Consider the following 17,858-nt stretch of genomic DNA (forward strand, 5'->3'; position numbering starts at 1 on the left):
GTCTCGACTCCTTCTCTGGAGTCCTCGAACAAAGTACACCATTTGTTCGACACTTGAGTCACTTATTGACTACACCTTCGAGACTCACAACTTATTTGTTCGACATTTGAGGATTCTATTGACATAGCTAAGTTAAGTACATGACTCTAATACCATGTCAGGAATCACGACCTATTTTGAGCATAAGCTCTCGTGGGTATGCTTTGGGCTTTCTCAAAAGGCCTCGTACCAATGGAGATGTATCCCTTACCTATAAACCCTCGTCCCCTTAATTAGCCAATGTGGGACTCCCTCCTAACAATTCTCAACAGTTGTAGCCTTTTCTCGATTAATTTAGCTATGCCTACCATTTCAAAAGGTGGGTCGGGTAGCTTTATGATCTTATGGATGGATTGTGTGGTTTGATTATATTAAAGATGAGAAAAAGTGGGTATGAGAAGCTTTTGAATGTCTTAAACTTTGGCTGTTTATGTGGCTTTTGAACACATAAAATAATCAATACACTCCATGATTACCCATTTGAAGCCGCCGTCAGAATAATTCAAGATTATGTGCCTAACCCTCGACTATTTCTATTGCTTTTTGTATGAAAAAGTTGAGTGATAGAACAAAATTTAAGCTGCCTAAAATTTAGGTAACCATATATATATAAAGTTTACACCTTTGTGAAGTGGGTATTAAAGTTGAAGATAATGAGAAAAAGTTGCAACAACTTGTGTAACTTATGTAACACGTTTATTTCACGTTTATTTCACGTTAAACTGTTTGAAAAGTTGCAACAACGGGTGTTCTTCGTTGTTTAAGAACTTTCATTCTTCTTGGATCGTTACAATGAGTAACAAAAACTAATGTGGGACTACTGAGTTGCACGTTGCACATATAGTAGTAGTTAGAGATGTTCATTCTTTTTCTATCGAGATGGGTCTTGTAAGGTGTGAGATCCCACATCGACCAGAGAGGAGAGCAAAATATTCTTTATAGGGTGTGGAAGCCTCCTCAGCAGGTGCATTTTAAACCATTGAGGGGAAGTCCGAAAGGAAAAACCTAAAGAGGACAATATCTGCTAGCAGTGAGCTTAGGCTGTTACAAATGATATTAGAGCCAGACATCGAGCAATGTGCCGACAAGGACACTGAGCCCCGAAGGGGGGTGGACATCAGGCAGTGTGCTAGCGAGGACACTGAGTCCTGAAAAAGGTGGACACCGAGCAATGTGTCAGCGAGGACACGGAACCTCGAAGAGGGTGGATATTGCGCGATGTGCCAGCGAGAATGATGGGCGTGGATTGTGAAATCTCACGTCGATGGGAGAGAAGAACGAGTGTTAGTGAGGACATTGGGCCCCGAAGGGGGTGGATTGTGAGATCACACGTTGATTGAAGAGGGAAACAAAACACTGTTTATAAGGGTGTGAAAATCTCTCTCCAATACATGCATTTTAAAACATTGAGAGAAAACCCGAAAACCAATGTTATAAAGAGAAAAGTTATGTTATAGAGACAAAAACAAAAGTTAAACATAAACTTTTGACCAATTTTTATTAAAATAAAAAAATAAAAATAAAAGGTTCCTTGGTTAAGGCTCGTTTGGATTACTTTTTAACTTGAATATTTTTAATAAAAATGTAAATATATTTTACAATTTTCAAAATTATTTTCAATAAAAAAAATTAATTTTGGATAATCCTTCTATTAAACATTATTAAAAGTGGATTTAAGTTGATTCAATCCATTAAATAAGACGAAGAGAAACAAAAATAATAATTATAATTATTAATTCATAAAGTTTAGCAAAAAAAAAGAACAAAAAAAAATATATATATATAATAAGATAAATTAATATGTTCATTAATATAAAATCCAAAAAAAGCAAAGTAAATCAGCTCATAAATAATGCGTAGCAAAGAGGAGTTTAATTACTTCTAATTCGTACAATAAACCACTAATTAAGAGAGAGAAAGATTGGTTTATTTCCTAATCCCATCCCTACCACCAACGCTTCTATTGAACTCGAGCCATACGTGAGCTGAGTTAGGTTGAGTTAGAAAGTTTTTTTTAGATCAACCCAAAATTTCAAACTAATTGGGTTGATGACTTAAATAGAGTTCACAATCTAACTCAAATAAGATTAGGTTGGGTTGGGTCACCAAATTGTTCATACTTATTCGCAATAAACAATACAAAAGAAAAGGTCCGATCCATTAATATCATGATTGGGTCGCCCAGGCCAGATCGTCAGTGAAATATCATGATCGGGTCGACCAGGCAGATCGTCAGTGAATAGAAAATCGAAAACGTACATAGCAGTTCCAGCTGAAATACTTGGAATAATTCTACCACTTCTACTGGAGTAGCCTTTTTAGTGCTAGCTGAACGTAAAGTAATGGCTTTTGTGCAACGTCGAAAGGGTCCTGATATAGTCATAATCTATTATTACCTTCTATTACAAACGTCAAATATTATTAATTTCTATACCAATTTTAGAGTTAGGTTGTGAACCTTATTTTAATGTTGGTCGGGTTGATCTAACTACAAAAGTTCTTACACAATCGAACCCTTATGGTTTAGTTGAATATCTAAAGAGTCTCTCAAAATAACAGGGGTCAAGGTCGGCCAATGAGACGATGGGGGATAAGCTTCATCGTCGAGAGAGGAACAGTTGGATCACCAGCTAAGGCTCCTAAATGACCGCTCAATGATAAAGGAGTTAAGGGTGTAAAGACACCCAAGAGGTTTGCCTAGAAGCAGCCACCCTTAAAAGAGTGTGTAATAGCTCACTAATCGAGCGCTCTTGTGCCGAAGATGAACGGGGCTAAGCGATTTAACAAAGCTATGGGATGTAAAAATGCATCGGTAGAGGAGCGTTCTGCCTTAGAAGAAAGCACTCGCACGAGCAGTGGTAGACGACGTGAAAGCAAGAATATCGACTTGAGTAACGCAAATCTTTGACCGTTGACCGTCAAATCTTTGAAACTTTCTTATAGAATGAAAATCACATGAATGAACTTTCAAATTATATGTTTCACTTTAAGAACTTGTTTTCAAAACCCCTATTGAGACGGGAATTTCTTGAGATTTATATAATAAAATAAAAAGAATTTGTTCTTCAGCCCAATTCCCTCCATGTGGAATTAAGAAGATATGGTCCATAATTATATCAACATGGCCACCCAATGAATTTGGCCAAATTACTAGATGGGTACCTAAATTCCACAAGTTCAAGGGTATATTTGGAAATTATAGTACAGATGTAGAATAATAACCACTGGGGACTGAGTTGACAAAATAAGCCAACAAAGAAGAGAAGAAAATGCCATGGATGTGGGCCTATTGGGCCTTCTAGATACTACGACCCAGACGGCCCACATCCATAAAATGACAAAATAATTGAAGGAAAAAAGAAAATTGGGCATACACCACGTTTTTCACTTGTGAAACCAATCCCTCCCAACAAATATACACATTTTTCTAAATATATCATTGTCCAATCATGTAGACTTGGAAGACACCTAAACCATTAGGCATTCTTGGTGTGAGATCTCACACCAATTGAAGAGAAAAACGAACCTTCTTTATAAGGGTATGTAAGCTTTTCTCTAGTAAACACGTTTTAAAAACCTTGAGAGAAAGCCCGGAATGGAAAGCCCAAAGAGGACAATATCTATTTTATTCCTTCAAAGTACTCGAAAAGTCTATGTCCATTCAACACGATTGACGCGTATTATTGTCTAGAGCCGAAAAACACACGGACAAAGGCATACCAAAAAAGGCTCAAGGGAAGAATTTACCAAGTTAGAAAAGGCGAAACCAACAAAAAGGAAAACCAGCTTTCTTTCTATATTGATGAATCATGGCCTACAAATGTGTTCCGCGTGAGAGAGGATGTGACAAATTAATAGATAATTTATAGGCAACCAAACAAACAGAGAAATATTCTTGCATATAATGGGGCTTTGAATCTCCTGAATTTGTGACACTAACATCATGCTATCAGATTGTATATAACTATATATATACACTTTGGCCTTACCTACACCTCGATCGCCTATCTCATCACACACCCAAAAAAAATATTGAAATGAACTAGGTTTCTAGCATTTCTTCCCTATCTCACCATCTATGTATACGAAAAGTTGGTGCCATGGCCATTATTAGACCACAAACCTTCTCCCTTAAACCTCAAGATGACTGTAAAAATCAGACCTCTCTAAAAGAAAAACTTCGTAGGAGCAGGAACAGAAACACAAGGCCACGCACATGTAAAGCAAAAGCAGAACCCAAAAATTGAAAAGAAAGGAAAAGAAAAGGCAGGTGGGGGCCACTGTCAATCAGTAATCGACTAAAGTACCTGCTGGTTCTAGTGGTGCATCATATGAGCGACTCCTAGTTGGTTTGGAGCGTGTCATTTCAGTTGCAGACAACTGAGGAGACTGATAGCGGATAGGGAAAAGTGTTAGCATACTGGAAGGAGAGAGTTCCGCCGTAGACCAGAGGCTTGCCGTCGTTCACGAGGCAGTCATCGTAGCGAAGGCGCTTGAAGATTCTGGGATTGATGAGGTGGGCCGAGCTGAACCAGCCACATTTGAAATGAATGCCATGGATGTCACAGCCTGTAGCACAAGCATTCACCACTTCCACAGTGTAGGTGGGAATACCAGTTGGAAGTGGAGCTGTGGGGCCTTGGTTAATCACAATGTCTGATTTTGTACACTTTTCTCCCCAAATTCTGGTTGGTTCCTCAAATGCTGCTTCTCCTAAAGCACATTCAAATAAAGAAATGGGTCGACGTCATTTGTTAGCATCGGATAATGGGCATTGCTCAGGCACCAACCACGTGCAAACATTACTCTTATAAATAAATATCGACCCACCAATGGGCCAAAAGTCTCCAGACACACAAAATACACTTTCTGGAGGTCATAAAGATGTGTTGAGAAAGCATAAATAAGCAATTAAAAAAGATAAAGCAAATTCAATGGCAATAGAGGAGAGGTAAAGACTAAAAGAGAGCCTGAAAAAGAAAAATCCGCGGGAGCACTTCCTTATCACAATCAATTTGTTAGCACGAACGAAAATTTAAAATTACGTCCATTACATACATGATAAATTTAAAAGCTAATAAAACTGTCCTACCGCCACCCATCCCACTAATGAGAATATAGCATCAGCTAATCGTATTATATAATTCTACATACACACTAAACGGTAAAGCTTTTGGCTTAAAGGAATGAATCAATTAGAAGCCACAAAGGTAGAACTCAGAAAGGCATTATAATGCTCCGCGCTTTTGATCCAAAGGTTTCTTTTGTGTAATCAATGAATCGTGGACAGAACAGGAAGAAAGCCTGATGGGTATCAGGGATCTATGAAAGAAGATTTCCCCAAAAACAGATACAGAAAGGCCATATGGGTTAAAGAGCCGAAGGGCTGGAAAGCTACCTAGCAAAAGGTGCGCCTTAGCTTCATTACTAAGAATGGACGGGCGTGTAATTCTGACACCAAATCAACCATTTATGCAAATTGAGTAGCCAATCTCTCCCTACCCCCAACCCCGAGATCATTATTTCAAAATCAAACAAAAATCAAACGAATAGTGAAAACAATAAGAGAGAAGTCAAAGAACAGCGCAACAAACTCAGAATTCGAGTCCTCCGTGAACGATTTTGTACCGACGTTTACGAAACACGATTAGATCAGATTTCAAGAACTTACTAGTAAGAAGTTTGCGACGAGGGGTAACTCTTGTGCTCCTTAAACCCGATCGAACAAAACTCGGTGGACTCGAGTCCATAAAGGAACCAATAATATTCAGATCTGCAATCATGCAAGGCAGGGAATTATGTAAAAAAGTACTAGAATAAGAATAACATCTTTGTTTCTATAGGCAGCACAAAAGGGACAAAGGAGATACAGGACAAGGAGCACAATGATAGAAAAACAAATAAAATAATAGAAGAAGACAAACGAAAGGTACACAAAGAGAGGCAATGGATAAGTGTAACAACTCAACCACAGCAAAAACAAATTCAAAACAATGAGCGGAGGACAGAGAATAATGTGAAAGAGATGATACAGACCTGTAAGAAAGGCGGATACGGACAAGAAGATGAACAAAACCGAAGCGAAAATCACCAAAACTCGCCGGGTAGTAGTACTAGTAGATAGACCTTTCATCATTTATAACAGGAATCCTGTAGAATTCGTAATGGAGTATGGACTGTTCTTCAGAAACAGTGAAAGAAAGAAATCGAAGGAATGGAACTCGGAGTCGGAAAGTTAAGTCCGATCCTTGATAACAGAGCAGTTCAGATGGAGAAAACTAAAAATCCTGCGTTGGAAAAAGAATGAAAACATCGCATCATGAGAGGAAAATAGCATTTAAAATATAATCAGTCAAAAAAAAAAAAAAAAAAAAAAGAGCCGTCGAAACGAAGATATCCTGAGAACTTGATTGACTTTAAAGAACTATTGCCTGAGCAGCGGTCAGAGTCTCAGTCTCAGACTATACTTACCAGTTACGCCACTGCTAGGCGTAGCATAGGCAAAATTAAGGAAACGACAGGCAGAAGGTGGAATCCAGATCGTTGGATGAAAAAGAGGAATAGGCCAAAAATACGAATGAATATAAATGGAAGAACGCGTCAAGGTACAATTCTCAAGGAAATTCAAAACAGGCAAAAAACCAAAGCAGTGATCCAGAGAAATGGAACAAAAACGAGGCGTGTTATGGTGCAAGGGAAGTGGCAGTCATGGAGGAAGTAGAAGGACAAAATCGAGAGCCAGAAAAGGATGAATACGGATACAATTAAGAACACCATGCGCGAGAGAAAAAGTGAAACAGAAAAAAGTTCAAGGAAGAAGAGGAAGAGCGATACGTACAAAAGCAAAATGGCGCAGAGAAAGTTCAGTCCAGTAGCCGTCTAGGAGAGACAAAAATCACAGACGAAAATCGTAGATACCTGCAAACAACAAAACAGCATGATCCTCAAAAACTGAATATCATCGTTTCGTTCCATTTCAACGCATTGATTTAACAAAAAGACATACGCACTTACACAATGCTGCAGATGAAGACGGAGACGATACGAAAGGAGAAAAGTGAAACACTGGAACGCGGCAGCGATGGGCGGCGACGGAGCAGTTGTCGGAGGAGGGAACTGGGAGGGAAGGAGTTGAGCGGTTCAGAAACTAAAAAGAAAAAAAAAAAAAAAAAAAAAAAGGACAAAAATGAAAATGAATGGAATTAAAGATGTGACAGACAGGCACCTGTATAGAGTAGCGTTGTGGTGGGGGAAGGTAACCGTCACGTGTGCAATATTTGTCCACGTGGCAACGCCTCCTTGGATGTAATTCTTTTTTTTTTTTCCTTAAATTTAATTTTAAGATTACAAAACAAAACCTCCATTTAAAAATTTAAAAATAATAATTATTTAAAATTTAAAATAATTTAATAGGTTTTGAATTTTAAAACGTTAATTTAAAATTTTTATTTTTTTATCTTTTAGACGTTGCCATAAATTATTTAAAAAAAATAAAGGTATAAAATATATTTACTATTGTTTAGTCATTGCCACGTGTAATATATTTTTAATTATTTAATTTATTTTTTATCTAGCTGTTGCTTTCCTAGTTGCTACTTCTTTTTGTTTCATCTACAAGGTGGCATTAGATGAGGAGTGGTAGAATTTTTTTTATTTATTTATTAGGAAAAAAAGAGTGGCAGCTGACTGTTTATTAAATAAAATAAATAATATATTCACAAATATTCAAAGGATTTTATTGTGATTATTTATTTATTTATTTATTTATTTATTTATTTAGGTAATTTAGCCCTACAAATGTGATCATACATTGAATTAGATGCCCATTTTTTCGGGAAAAAAAGTGTTGTCCGACCAAAAAGTTCATTTTTTAATTGTTTTTTCTTCCTATTTAATATTTAGTTTATTTTATTTGTTTTAAATTTGTATTTAAAACTATATGATCAACCACGTTCCATGTCGAAGAAAGTAGTGGGATCGAGATGATATCTGTCAGTAGTGAATATCAGAATTGGTCTCTGAGATGTCCATTTAATTCACGAGGCCCTGAACGGGGCAATGATTTCCCGTTTAAACAAGGGATGAAAGATATCTGTCAGTAGTGAATGTCAGAATTGGTCGTCCGAGATGGTTAATAGAGATGTCCATTTAATTCACAAGACCCTAAACAGGGCAAAGATTTTCCGTTTAAACAGAGAGTGTTAGATGAACACGACTCTCCACAATGGTGTGATATTGTCCACTTTGAGTATAAGCTCTCATGGCTTTGCTTTCGGGTTTTCCAAAAGACTTCATACCAACAGAGAGATTAACTGATGACCATTCCCTAAATGAACTGATGTGGGACACTACGGAGAGATTCCCCCTGTTAGATAGATGGGGTTGGGACAGGGATTATATTCCACGTCCACGTCCCCAACTTGTCTCATTTCTGTCCCGCTTCAAAAAGAATAATCAATATAACAAAATTCCTCGCGAATCCCTACCAATTTCTGCACTCCAATCTCGCAAAAATAAATAAAAAAATTTCGCAGGAGCGAAATAGGTGGTGGGAATGGAGATGACGAAGAGCTCCCCATCCCTGCCTCACCTTGTAGACATATCTAACTGTCTAACTTATCGAAGGAGATCGCATGGAGCTGTTGCTCATGGTGATAGAAAGTGAACACATCGGATTCCAAGTTAAACATTAAGATATTTCTGAAACCATGTTTTGATCGAGCTATCTCCACCAGCTTCCTTCCATTCATTTCGTGGGACCAACTCATGACGATCAGAAAGATTCAAATGCACGAGCCAGAGAACGTAAGCCACACAATAAATACACAATTTTTAATGAAAACCTAGCTCGTAAACACGCCTCCATTAAAGAAAACAAATGATTATTATAGAATGAAAATTAGTGATAAACAAGGTCTTGGCTAAGGAATGTACATAGGGACAAGACATTTTAATGTCTTAATGGAGCTGATACTATGCATAGGGACAGGCATTTGTGTCTTAATGGACCTGATATCACCGGCAGCCTTAACTCCTACTGCTAAATGGGCCATTGAAAGGACAATACTCAATTGGGTCATTAGGAGTTCATCAAATAATTGGCCCCATTCATTTAACTAATACTTTTCAGTATTTATTTCACTTTATTATTTCTTTAACATCATAAAACGTGGCATTCCATCGTCCAACAACCTCAAAATATCCATATATTTTTTAATTTATTTTAAAATTCATTTTAAAAATTTAAAATTATTTATAAAAAAAAAAAACTAAAAAATACCCATTAATATTTTATTTGCAAAGTGTTTATAAAATATTTTAAAAAATTTAAAAACATTATTAAAACTTTCAGTTAGACGAACACAACTCTTGACAATGGTATAATATTGTCCATTTTGAGCATAAGCTCTCATGGGTTTACTTTGGCTTCCCCAAAAGACCTCATGCCAATGGAGAGAGTATTATTTGTTTATAAACCTATGATCATTCCCTAAATTAACCGATGTGGGACTTTCATCATCCAATACTTTCTAATTAATATAATTTTATTAATTTCTATATATATATATATATATATTTTATGAAGAGGTCACTTTCTTTTTTGTACTTGAAGAATAATATGGATTATTTTTTATTTTTAAAAAAAGAAACTTAGGATTGGAATATAGGAGCTACAGTAAGCTTAGAGTAGGGCTGCGCAAATTATCATCCAATACTATGCTAATTAATGACACGTCACATCCTCCTCAAATTATCACATGCCCTATGCTTATTTTCCCCCAATTTTCCTATTTCTTAAACCATTATATTCAAATTATTACTATATTTTCTTTTTTTATATATAAAAACGTTCGAAGACGGTTGACAAAAGAAGGGTTTATAGTGAACATTTGGAAAAGTCGAGTCAATCTGGTGTCTTCGGTGTTTGTATTTGAAACTGTAGAGGGTAGAGATGTTCATATAGCTCGAGAATCTAACTAACCCAACCTACCTAACCCACATCGTAAAAGTTAGGTTGGGTTAGATTCTTTTTCGATTTGAATCGGTTCGTAGGTTGACATTTCTAACTAGACCAACCGACTCGAAAATAGGGTTACAACGTAACTTAACTCTGCTTTTAAGATTATTATGATGATTAAGAATATTTAACATTTGTAGCTGTGTTGTGAACGTTTATTAAAATTGAAAAAACAGAGTATCCGGACAACCCAACCAATTCAACTAGAAAGCTTGGTTGTGAACTCTATGCACGTCAACATTTCCTAAATACTTCATAAAAAAACTATTTAAAAATGCTTTTATGAAAAGAAAAAAGAAAAAAAGAAAAAAAAACCCTAATGTGAGAACTTGAATGAGCCAAAAGCGGGTACGAAAGGACTAAGTTGAACCAACCTATGGTGTACGAGTTATTATGTCAATGACACCGACAGACAACTAATTAATTAGTATGGAAGAATTGCAGTGCCACAAGAAAACCGAAGAAAGTCAACATATTCCAGCAATTTGTAGTCGGTCTTCCTACCTCTTTTTAATTGTTACCAAAATATTTGTACATTTTCTTTAAAAAAAAAAAAAAAACGAGAGGTGACGATGAAGGAAACATGTAACAACCCAAATCCACCGCTAGTAGATATTGTCCGCTTTGCCCTGTTACGTATCGCTGTCAGCCTCACTCTTATAAAGAATGTTTTGTTTCCCTCTCCAACCAATGTGAGATCTCACAATTCACTCTCAAGAGCACATCGCTCGGTATTTGGCTCTGATACTATTTGTAACACACTGCTTTGTGTCTGGCTCTGATACCTTTTGTAACTGTTCAAGCCCACCGCCAGTAGATATTGTCCTCTTTGTCCCGTTACGTATCGTCATGAGCCTCATGATTTTAAAACGTGTCTACTAAGGAGATGTTTCCACATGCTTAAAGGAATAGTTCGTTCACCTCTCCAAACAATGTGAGATCTTACAATCTACCCCCATAGGAGCTAACATCCTCGTTGGTACACCGTCTCCGATGCTTGACTCTGATACCATTTGTAACAGTAAAAACCCACCACTAGCAGGTATTATTCCTTTGGCCAATACGTATCTTCGTCAGCTTTACGATTTTAAAACGAGTCTACTAGGGTGAGGTTTCCACACCCTTATAAGAAATGTTTCGTTCCCCTCTCCAACCGAGGCAAGATCTCACAAAACAGATGACGCTCATTTGATAACATCCTCATTTCTTTTTCTTATTTTTCATTCTTGTATTTTTTATTTTATTTCTCATTTCCTTTACTTAACAACATATAAAAAATAAAAATAAAAAATAAAAAAAAAACTTTATTTTATTTTATTTTGTCTAGGATATTGAATTTTTTTGCATTTATTTATTCATATTTGGCACAACTTTCATTACTTGATTTAAAAAAATAAAAAAATAAAAAATAATAATAATAAAAGAGATAATAAAAATAATTATGCATGTCATCCATAGATTATTTATTTAAGATTTTAATATAAATTCAATAAGGAAAAAAAAAAGATTATTGAGACAGTTCAAAGAAAGAGAATAATATTTAAAACATAATTCCACCGCTAAATTTCAATATGCTCCCTACATTACGTCATCAATCTGCCAAATATGACTTTTTCCTTAAATTATTTTTTATTTTAGCTTCCACCCATTTTCCTTCTTCATGTTCATCCCCTTTCTTTTTTTTTTTTTTATTATTTATTTTTAAATATAATATAAAAAAAATTATTGAACTAAAACGTGCTGTTTTTCTCTATGTTAGTTTATATGTTGTTTAATTAATGATTTTTATATTCTAAATTGAAATGATCATACGTGTCGCCTCCTTTTCCCATAGGATGTATAGACATTCTCGGGTTTGGACCAATAGTAATTCATTATGTGAGATCTTACATTGGTTGGAGAGGAGAACGAAACATTCCTTATAAGGGTGTGAAAATATTTTCTTAATAGACATGTTTTAAAATCGTGAGACTGATAATGTTATGTAACGGTCTAAAGCGGACAATATCTACTAACGGTGGGTTTGAACTGTAACAAAAGGTATCAGAGTTAGACACTAGGATGCATGCCAGTGAGGACGTTGGCCCCTAAGGAGGTAGATTATGAGATCTCATATTGGTTTGAGAGGTAAACGAAGAATTTCTTACAAGGGTGTGGAAACTTCTACCTAGTAGACACGTTTTAAAACCGTGAGGCTGACGACGTTACGTAATGGTCTAAAGTGGACAATATCTATTAGTAGTGGGTTTGAGCTATTACAAAAAGGTATTAGAGTTAGACACTAAGTGGTGTGCCAGCGCGGACACTGGCACCTAAGGGAGTGGATTGTGAGATCTCACATTGGTTGGAGAGGTGAATGAGGAATTCCTTACAAGGGTGTGGAAACCTCTCCCTAGTAGACGCGTTTTAAAATCGTGAGACTGACAACGATACGTAACGGGTCAAAGAGGACAATATCTACTAGCGGTGGACTTGGGTGTTACAAAAGGTATCAGAGTCAGACACTAGGCGGTGTGCTAGCAAGGATGCTGTCCCCTAAGCGGGTAGATTATAAGATCTCACATTGGTTGGAGAGATGAATGAAGAATTCCTTACAAGGGTATGGAAACCTCTCCCTAGTAGACGCGTTTTAAAATCGTGAGACGGACAACGATACGTAACGGGTCAAAGAGGACAATATCTACTAGCGGTGGACTTGGGTGTTACAAAAGGTATTAGAGTCAGACACTAGGCGGTGTGTTAGCAAGGATGCTGTCCCCTAAGCGGGTAGATTATGAGATCTCACATTGGTTGGAGAGATGAATGAAGAATTCCTTACAAGGGTATGGAAACCTATCCCTAGTAGACGCGTTTTAAAATCGTGAGACTGACAACGATACGTAACGGGTCAAAGAGGACAATATCTACTAGCGGTGGACTTAGGTATTACAAAAGGTATCAGAGTCAGACACTAGGTGGTGTGCTAGCAAGGATGCTGTCCCCTAAGCAGGTAGATTATGAGATCTCACATTGGTTGGAGAGAAGAACGAAGAATTCCTTACAAGGGTGTGGAAACCTCTCCATAGTAGACACGTTTTAAAATAGTGAGACTAACAACGATACGTAACGGGTCAAAGAGGACAATATCTACTAGCGGTGGACTTAGGTATTACAAAAGGTATCAGAGTCAGACACTAGGTGGTGTGCTAGCAAGGATGCTGTCCCCTAAGCAGGTAGATTATGAGATCTCACATTGGTTGGAGAGAAGAACGAAGAATTCCTTACAAGGGTGTGGAAACCTCTCCATAGTAGACACGTTTTAAAATCGTGAGACTAACAACGATACGTAACGGGTCAAAGAGGACAATATCTACTAGCGGTGGACTTGGACTATTACAAAACGTATCAGAGCCCGACACTAGGCTGTGTGCCAGCAAGGATGCTGGTATCTAAGCGGGTAGATTGTGAGATCTCACATTGGTTGGATAGGTGAACAAAGAATCCTTACAAGGGTATCGAAACCTTTCCCTAGTAGACGCGTTTTAAAATCATGAGACTGACAACAATACGTAACGGGCCAAAGCGGACAATATCTATTAGTGGTGGGCTTGAGCTGTTACAATCACCGTCTTGCCTCCTTCCTATTGATGACCAACTCGAAAAATAGAAATTACTATTTTTCGAGAGTAAAAATCAAAATTTTCCTCTTTGGGATTCAAAATAAGAACATTTCCAATCAAAATCCAAACATTATAATTGATTACTTTAGTTTGCATTACATTTTGTCTGGTCTCAACTTGTTGAAGGAAGAGAAGAGTTCATCTAATTTGTAGACAAAAGTAAGTGGGGATAAGATTAATCTCCATTTGTTCATTGTCAACACAAAAGACCTTCCTTTAATTAACCCTAATTATTAATAATCCTTTGACAAATTCCCCCCTTTTTATATCATTAATCACGCACCTACCTGGAAGGGATGCCTTTTAAAAATTTAAACTTCATCCTATAAATCAGCCTCGGTTCGATTCTTCCTCCGGACTAAAACAAACCCATTTATGGAGGGTATGAAGAAAAAATGGAGTAAGTATCTGGGTTTGGTCCGGAGCCGATCGGTGACCGGAAAACCCGCCGTTGCGGCGGAGAAGGTAACGAGAAGGAGCAAATCTTTGAACAGTGGCTCGAAATTCAGGACTCCCGTGGCTCCGGACGGTTGCTTTTCGGTGTATGTTGGACCGGAGAGGCGGCGGTTTGTGGTGAAGACGGAATTTGCGAACCATCCGTTGTTTCAGATGCTTCTTGAAGATGCTGAGATGGAATATGGGTATAATAGTCAAGGTCCGATTTGTCTTCCTTGTGAGGTGGGGATGTTTTATGATGTGTTGGCGGAGATGGACGGCGGAGATGAGCTGAGCAACCGGTGGACGGCCGGGGAAGGTGGTGGTTTGATTGCTTGTAGCCCACTTAGGTTGACCATGTGTGGTAGTAGACAGAGTGGGTATAGGCAGCTGAGTTCGTAGGGGGAGGCTGAGGCTTGAGATTGATACTAAACTCATCAGTTACCGCTGATTTCTTGATACCCATTGTTTGTATTGGTTTGTTTCCATGGCATATAATACAAAAAGATAAACTTTTTAGGCGATTCGTAGCTATTTTGTTTATTTGGTATCTAAATTTTTAAATGTAACGATTTTGTATGAAGTTTTCACTTACTAGACACTAAATTGAAAGTTATTATGGTTTGCGACACTCGGGTAAATGAGAGTTACATGAATGAATCTAGACCACATTCGAATGAGAGTAGTTTTGAAGATAGGATGACTAAGAACGACTTAAGAATTAAAAGTCACTATATATGCCAACAAGGTGCACGTTCCTTTTCGGTGGCTCAATCATAGGAACTCTAGCAATTTTATGTTGGGTGATCTTTTGATTTTCCTATGATGTATGTGAGTGAGGACAAAGCATGTTGGAAAGACTCGTGTTGGTCTGTGGGGATAGTTTTCATTGTTAGAAGTGAGGAATGAGTAACGTGGTCATGTCAAAGGGGAATGTCGGGGCCATTCGGATTATGAATCCTGGGGATAGTCTTCACTTTTAGAAGCGAGGAATGAGTAACGTGATCATTATGTAGGGGAATGTCGAGACCATCTGGATTCTGAATCCTGGGGATAGTCTTCACTCTTAGAAGTGAGGAATGAGTAGCGTGATCATGTCGCAAGGGAATGTCAGGGCCATCCAAATTTCGAATCCTAGGGATAGTCTTCACTCTTAGAAGCGAGAAATGAGTAACGTGATCATGTCGTAGGGGAATGTCAGGGCCATCCAGATTCCGAATCCTAGGAATAGTTTTCACTCTTAGAAGCGAGGAATGAGTAACGTGATCATGTCGTAGGGGAACATCGAGACCATCCAGATTCCGAATCCTAGGAATAGTTTTCACTCTTAGAAGCGAGGAATGAGTAACGTGATCATGTCGTAGGGGAACATCGAGACCATCCAGATTCCGAATCTTGGGGAGAGTCTTCACTATTAAAGTGAGGAATGAGTAACGTGATCATGTCGTAGGAGAATGTCGGCCCCATCTGGATTCCGAATCCTGGAGATAGTCTTCACTCTTAGAAACGATGAATGAGTAACGTGATCATGTCGTAGGGGAATGTCAGGGTCATCCCGATTCCGAATCCTGGGGATAGTCTTCACTCTTAGAAGTGAGGAATGAGTAGTGTGATCATGTCGTAAGGGAATGTCGGGGCCATCCGCATTCTAAATCCTAGGGATAATCTTCACTCTTAGAAGTGAGGAATGAGTAACGTGATGATCATGTCGTAGGGTAATGTCGAGACCATCCAGATTCCGAATCCTGGGGAGAGTCTTCACTCTTAAAAGCGATGAATGAGTAACGTGATCATCTCGTAAGGGAATGTCGAGAGCATCGGATTCCGAATCCTAGGGATAGTCCTCACTCTTAGAAGCGATGAATGAGTAATGTGATCATGTCGCAGGGGAATGTCGAGACCATCAAGATTTCGAATTCTCGAGATAGTCTTTGATTATATCACAGGGGATAGAGGAAAATGTGAGAGCTATCCAAATTTCAAATTCTCGAGAATAACTAATTAAAATGGCGGTTTCAAAAAATATATAAAAAAAAGGAAGAAAATAAAACTATAGATTATAATATATTTGATATTAGTATAGTCTTTCCAAACATAATTATCATTTAAATTATTTATTAAAAAAAATTGATCACGAGTTAGAATAAACTAATGTAGAGGAAATTATCGGAACAATATTTATATATTTATTTATTTATTTTTAAATGGTTATGGAAGAAAAAAATAATATTTAAAAACAACTTTCAAAATATTCTTGATATATTTTAATATTAGTATACTATATATTAAATCCATAATGTATTTTTCTTACCTATGCTATTCAATAATATCTTATGATAATACATGGTAGCGTGACATAAAAATTAATGTAGTTATTACCTTTCTAGCTCATGCCTAACATTAGTAATATTAATTATCATATCATGTCCATATGATAATGATTAAAATGAAAATGTTGCGTGGAAGTGTTGGGTTGTGGGGTGCACTTGACAATTTTGAAGCTATCGTTCTATAATCTATCTTGTCCTATCCCGCCGACAATACGAGCAAATTAATGAACACGATAGCATCTAATTGCCCTACAGCCACAATTCGTCGATATATGTTCTCACATTGGCCCGGTCACTAAGCCTTTTTTGGGTCATACTCGGTCTAACCCTGATGTAGATCTATGTTGAATTATCGAGATTTCTAATGTTACAAGCAAAAAGTCAAGGTCAAGTTGTCGAGAATCCTAATGCTCCATTTCCTTTTGTTAAATAAATTTAGGGTTGATGTCACGGAAAAGTTTGGTGCGTTTATAGTGTTTGAATTTTGTCAACAATAGTTGGTATTGTCTACCGACAAAAATTCTTGCAAAACGGTATACAAAAAGATGAGTAAGAGGATGATTTTTTTTTTTCAACTCGTTCCCACTTCCTTCTAATGATGAAGTTATGTGAACCCGTTTCAAAATCTTGAGGGGACGCGCTGAAGGGAAAGCCCAAAGAGGGCAATATTTGTTGTAGGTGGACTTGGGCAATCACAAATGGTATCAAAGCGAGACATTGAGCGGTGTACCAGCGAGGACGCTAGCTCCTAAGGGGGTGGATTGTAAGGTCCCACGTCGGTTGGAGAGGGGAATGAAACATTTCTTATAAGAGTGTAGAAATCTCTCCATGACAGACGCGTTTTAATACTTTTAGGGGAAGCTTGGAAGGGAAAACCCTGTAAGAGTGTGGAAACCTCTCCCTAATAGACGTGTTTTAAAAACTTGAGGGGAAGCTCGGAAGGGAAAGCTCAAAGAGGACAGTATCGGCTAAGGAGGGTTTGAGTACTACCGTCCACAAGGGACTTAAGGGAAAGCTCGGAAGGGAAAGCTAAAGAGGACAATATAAATTCAGAAGAAAAAGCTCAAATAAGACAATATCTATTAGGAGAGGGTCCGTTCCAAACTTAAGAACATAACTTCAAGGTTTTCAAGATTCTCATATGTTGAAAACTAGGTCATGGGCTCGTAACCGACCAACATCCATTGGTTGAAGCCAACCCTATTTACTACGAAACAGCTTGAATCAAATCATGCTCGTAGCCTTACAAAGGAGGACAAAATCAACTAGCTCTTTGACCAAGACGGAGAGGTCAAGACCAACCAAAGGTTAACCCTACCAAAGAACTCGAGTGCATTCCGCTCACGTCAAGCACAAGTGGATGATATCAAAACTAAA

General features: G+C 37.5%; 2 protein-coding genes across 3 annotated transcripts; one reads left to right on the forward strand and one right to left on the reverse strand.

Moving 5' to 3' along the window:
* Window positions 1-3,811: 3,811 nt before the first annotated feature.
* On the reverse strand, window positions 3,812-7,210 carry LOC111802589 (protein TAPETUM DETERMINANT 1). Of its 2 annotated transcripts, none has more exons than XM_023687013.2 (5): window positions 7,054-7,210; window positions 6,878-6,957; window positions 6,076-6,326; window positions 5,711-5,812; window positions 3,812-4,752 (listed from the first exon to the last, which is right to left on the reverse strand). In XM_023687013.2, the coding sequence occupies exons 3-5, from the start codon at window positions 6,173-6,175 to the stop codon at window positions 4,406-4,408; spliced, it is 549 nt and encodes a 182-aa protein (XP_023542781.2). In that variant the 5' UTR covers window positions 6,176-6,326; window positions 6,878-6,957; window positions 7,054-7,210; the 3' UTR covers window positions 3,812-4,405. The 2 variants fall into 2 exon arrangements, with proteins under 2 accessions (XP_023542781.2, XP_023542782.2); XM_023687014.2 differs by having other exon boundaries at window positions 7,050-7,206.
* A 6,795-nt stretch (window positions 7,211-14,005) lies between these two features.
* On the forward strand, window positions 14,006-14,745 carry LOC111802597 (indole-3-acetic acid-induced protein ARG7-like). The gene has a single exon (XM_023687024.2). It carries the CDS (start codon window positions 14,092-14,094, stop codon window positions 14,551-14,553), a length of 462 nt encoding a protein of 153 aa, XP_023542792.2. The 5' UTR covers window positions 14,006-14,091; the 3' UTR covers window positions 14,554-14,745.
* Window positions 14,746-17,858: the final 3,113 nt, after the last annotated feature.

The sequence above is a fragment of the Cucurbita pepo genome, chromosome 9, assembly GCF_057944985.1.
Source record: "Cucurbita pepo subsp. pepo isolate OVF chromosome 9, ASM5794498v1, whole genome shotgun sequence".
Taxonomy (NCBI): domain Eukaryota; kingdom Viridiplantae; phylum Streptophyta; class Magnoliopsida; order Cucurbitales; family Cucurbitaceae; genus Cucurbita; species Cucurbita pepo.

Bases quoted from the DNA above. Each gene is read 5' to 3' on its own strand.
- LOC111802589 (XM_023687013.2), bottom strand. From the start codon at position 6,175: ATGATGAAAGGTCTATCTACTAGTACTACTACCCGGCGAGTTTTGGTG. The intron at 5,813-6,075 runs GTCTGTATCATC...GCATGATTGCAG, and splicing joins CGTATCCGCCTTTCTTACAG to ATCTGAATATTATTGGTTCC. The intron at 4,753-5,710 runs GTAAGTTCTTGA...AATGTGCTTTAG, and splicing joins TCGTCGCAAACTTCTTACTA to GAGAAGCAGCATTTGAGGAA.
- LOC111802597 (XM_023687024.2), top strand. From the start codon at position 14,092: ATGGAGGGTATGAAGAAAAAATGGAGTAAGTATCTGGGTTTGGTCCGG.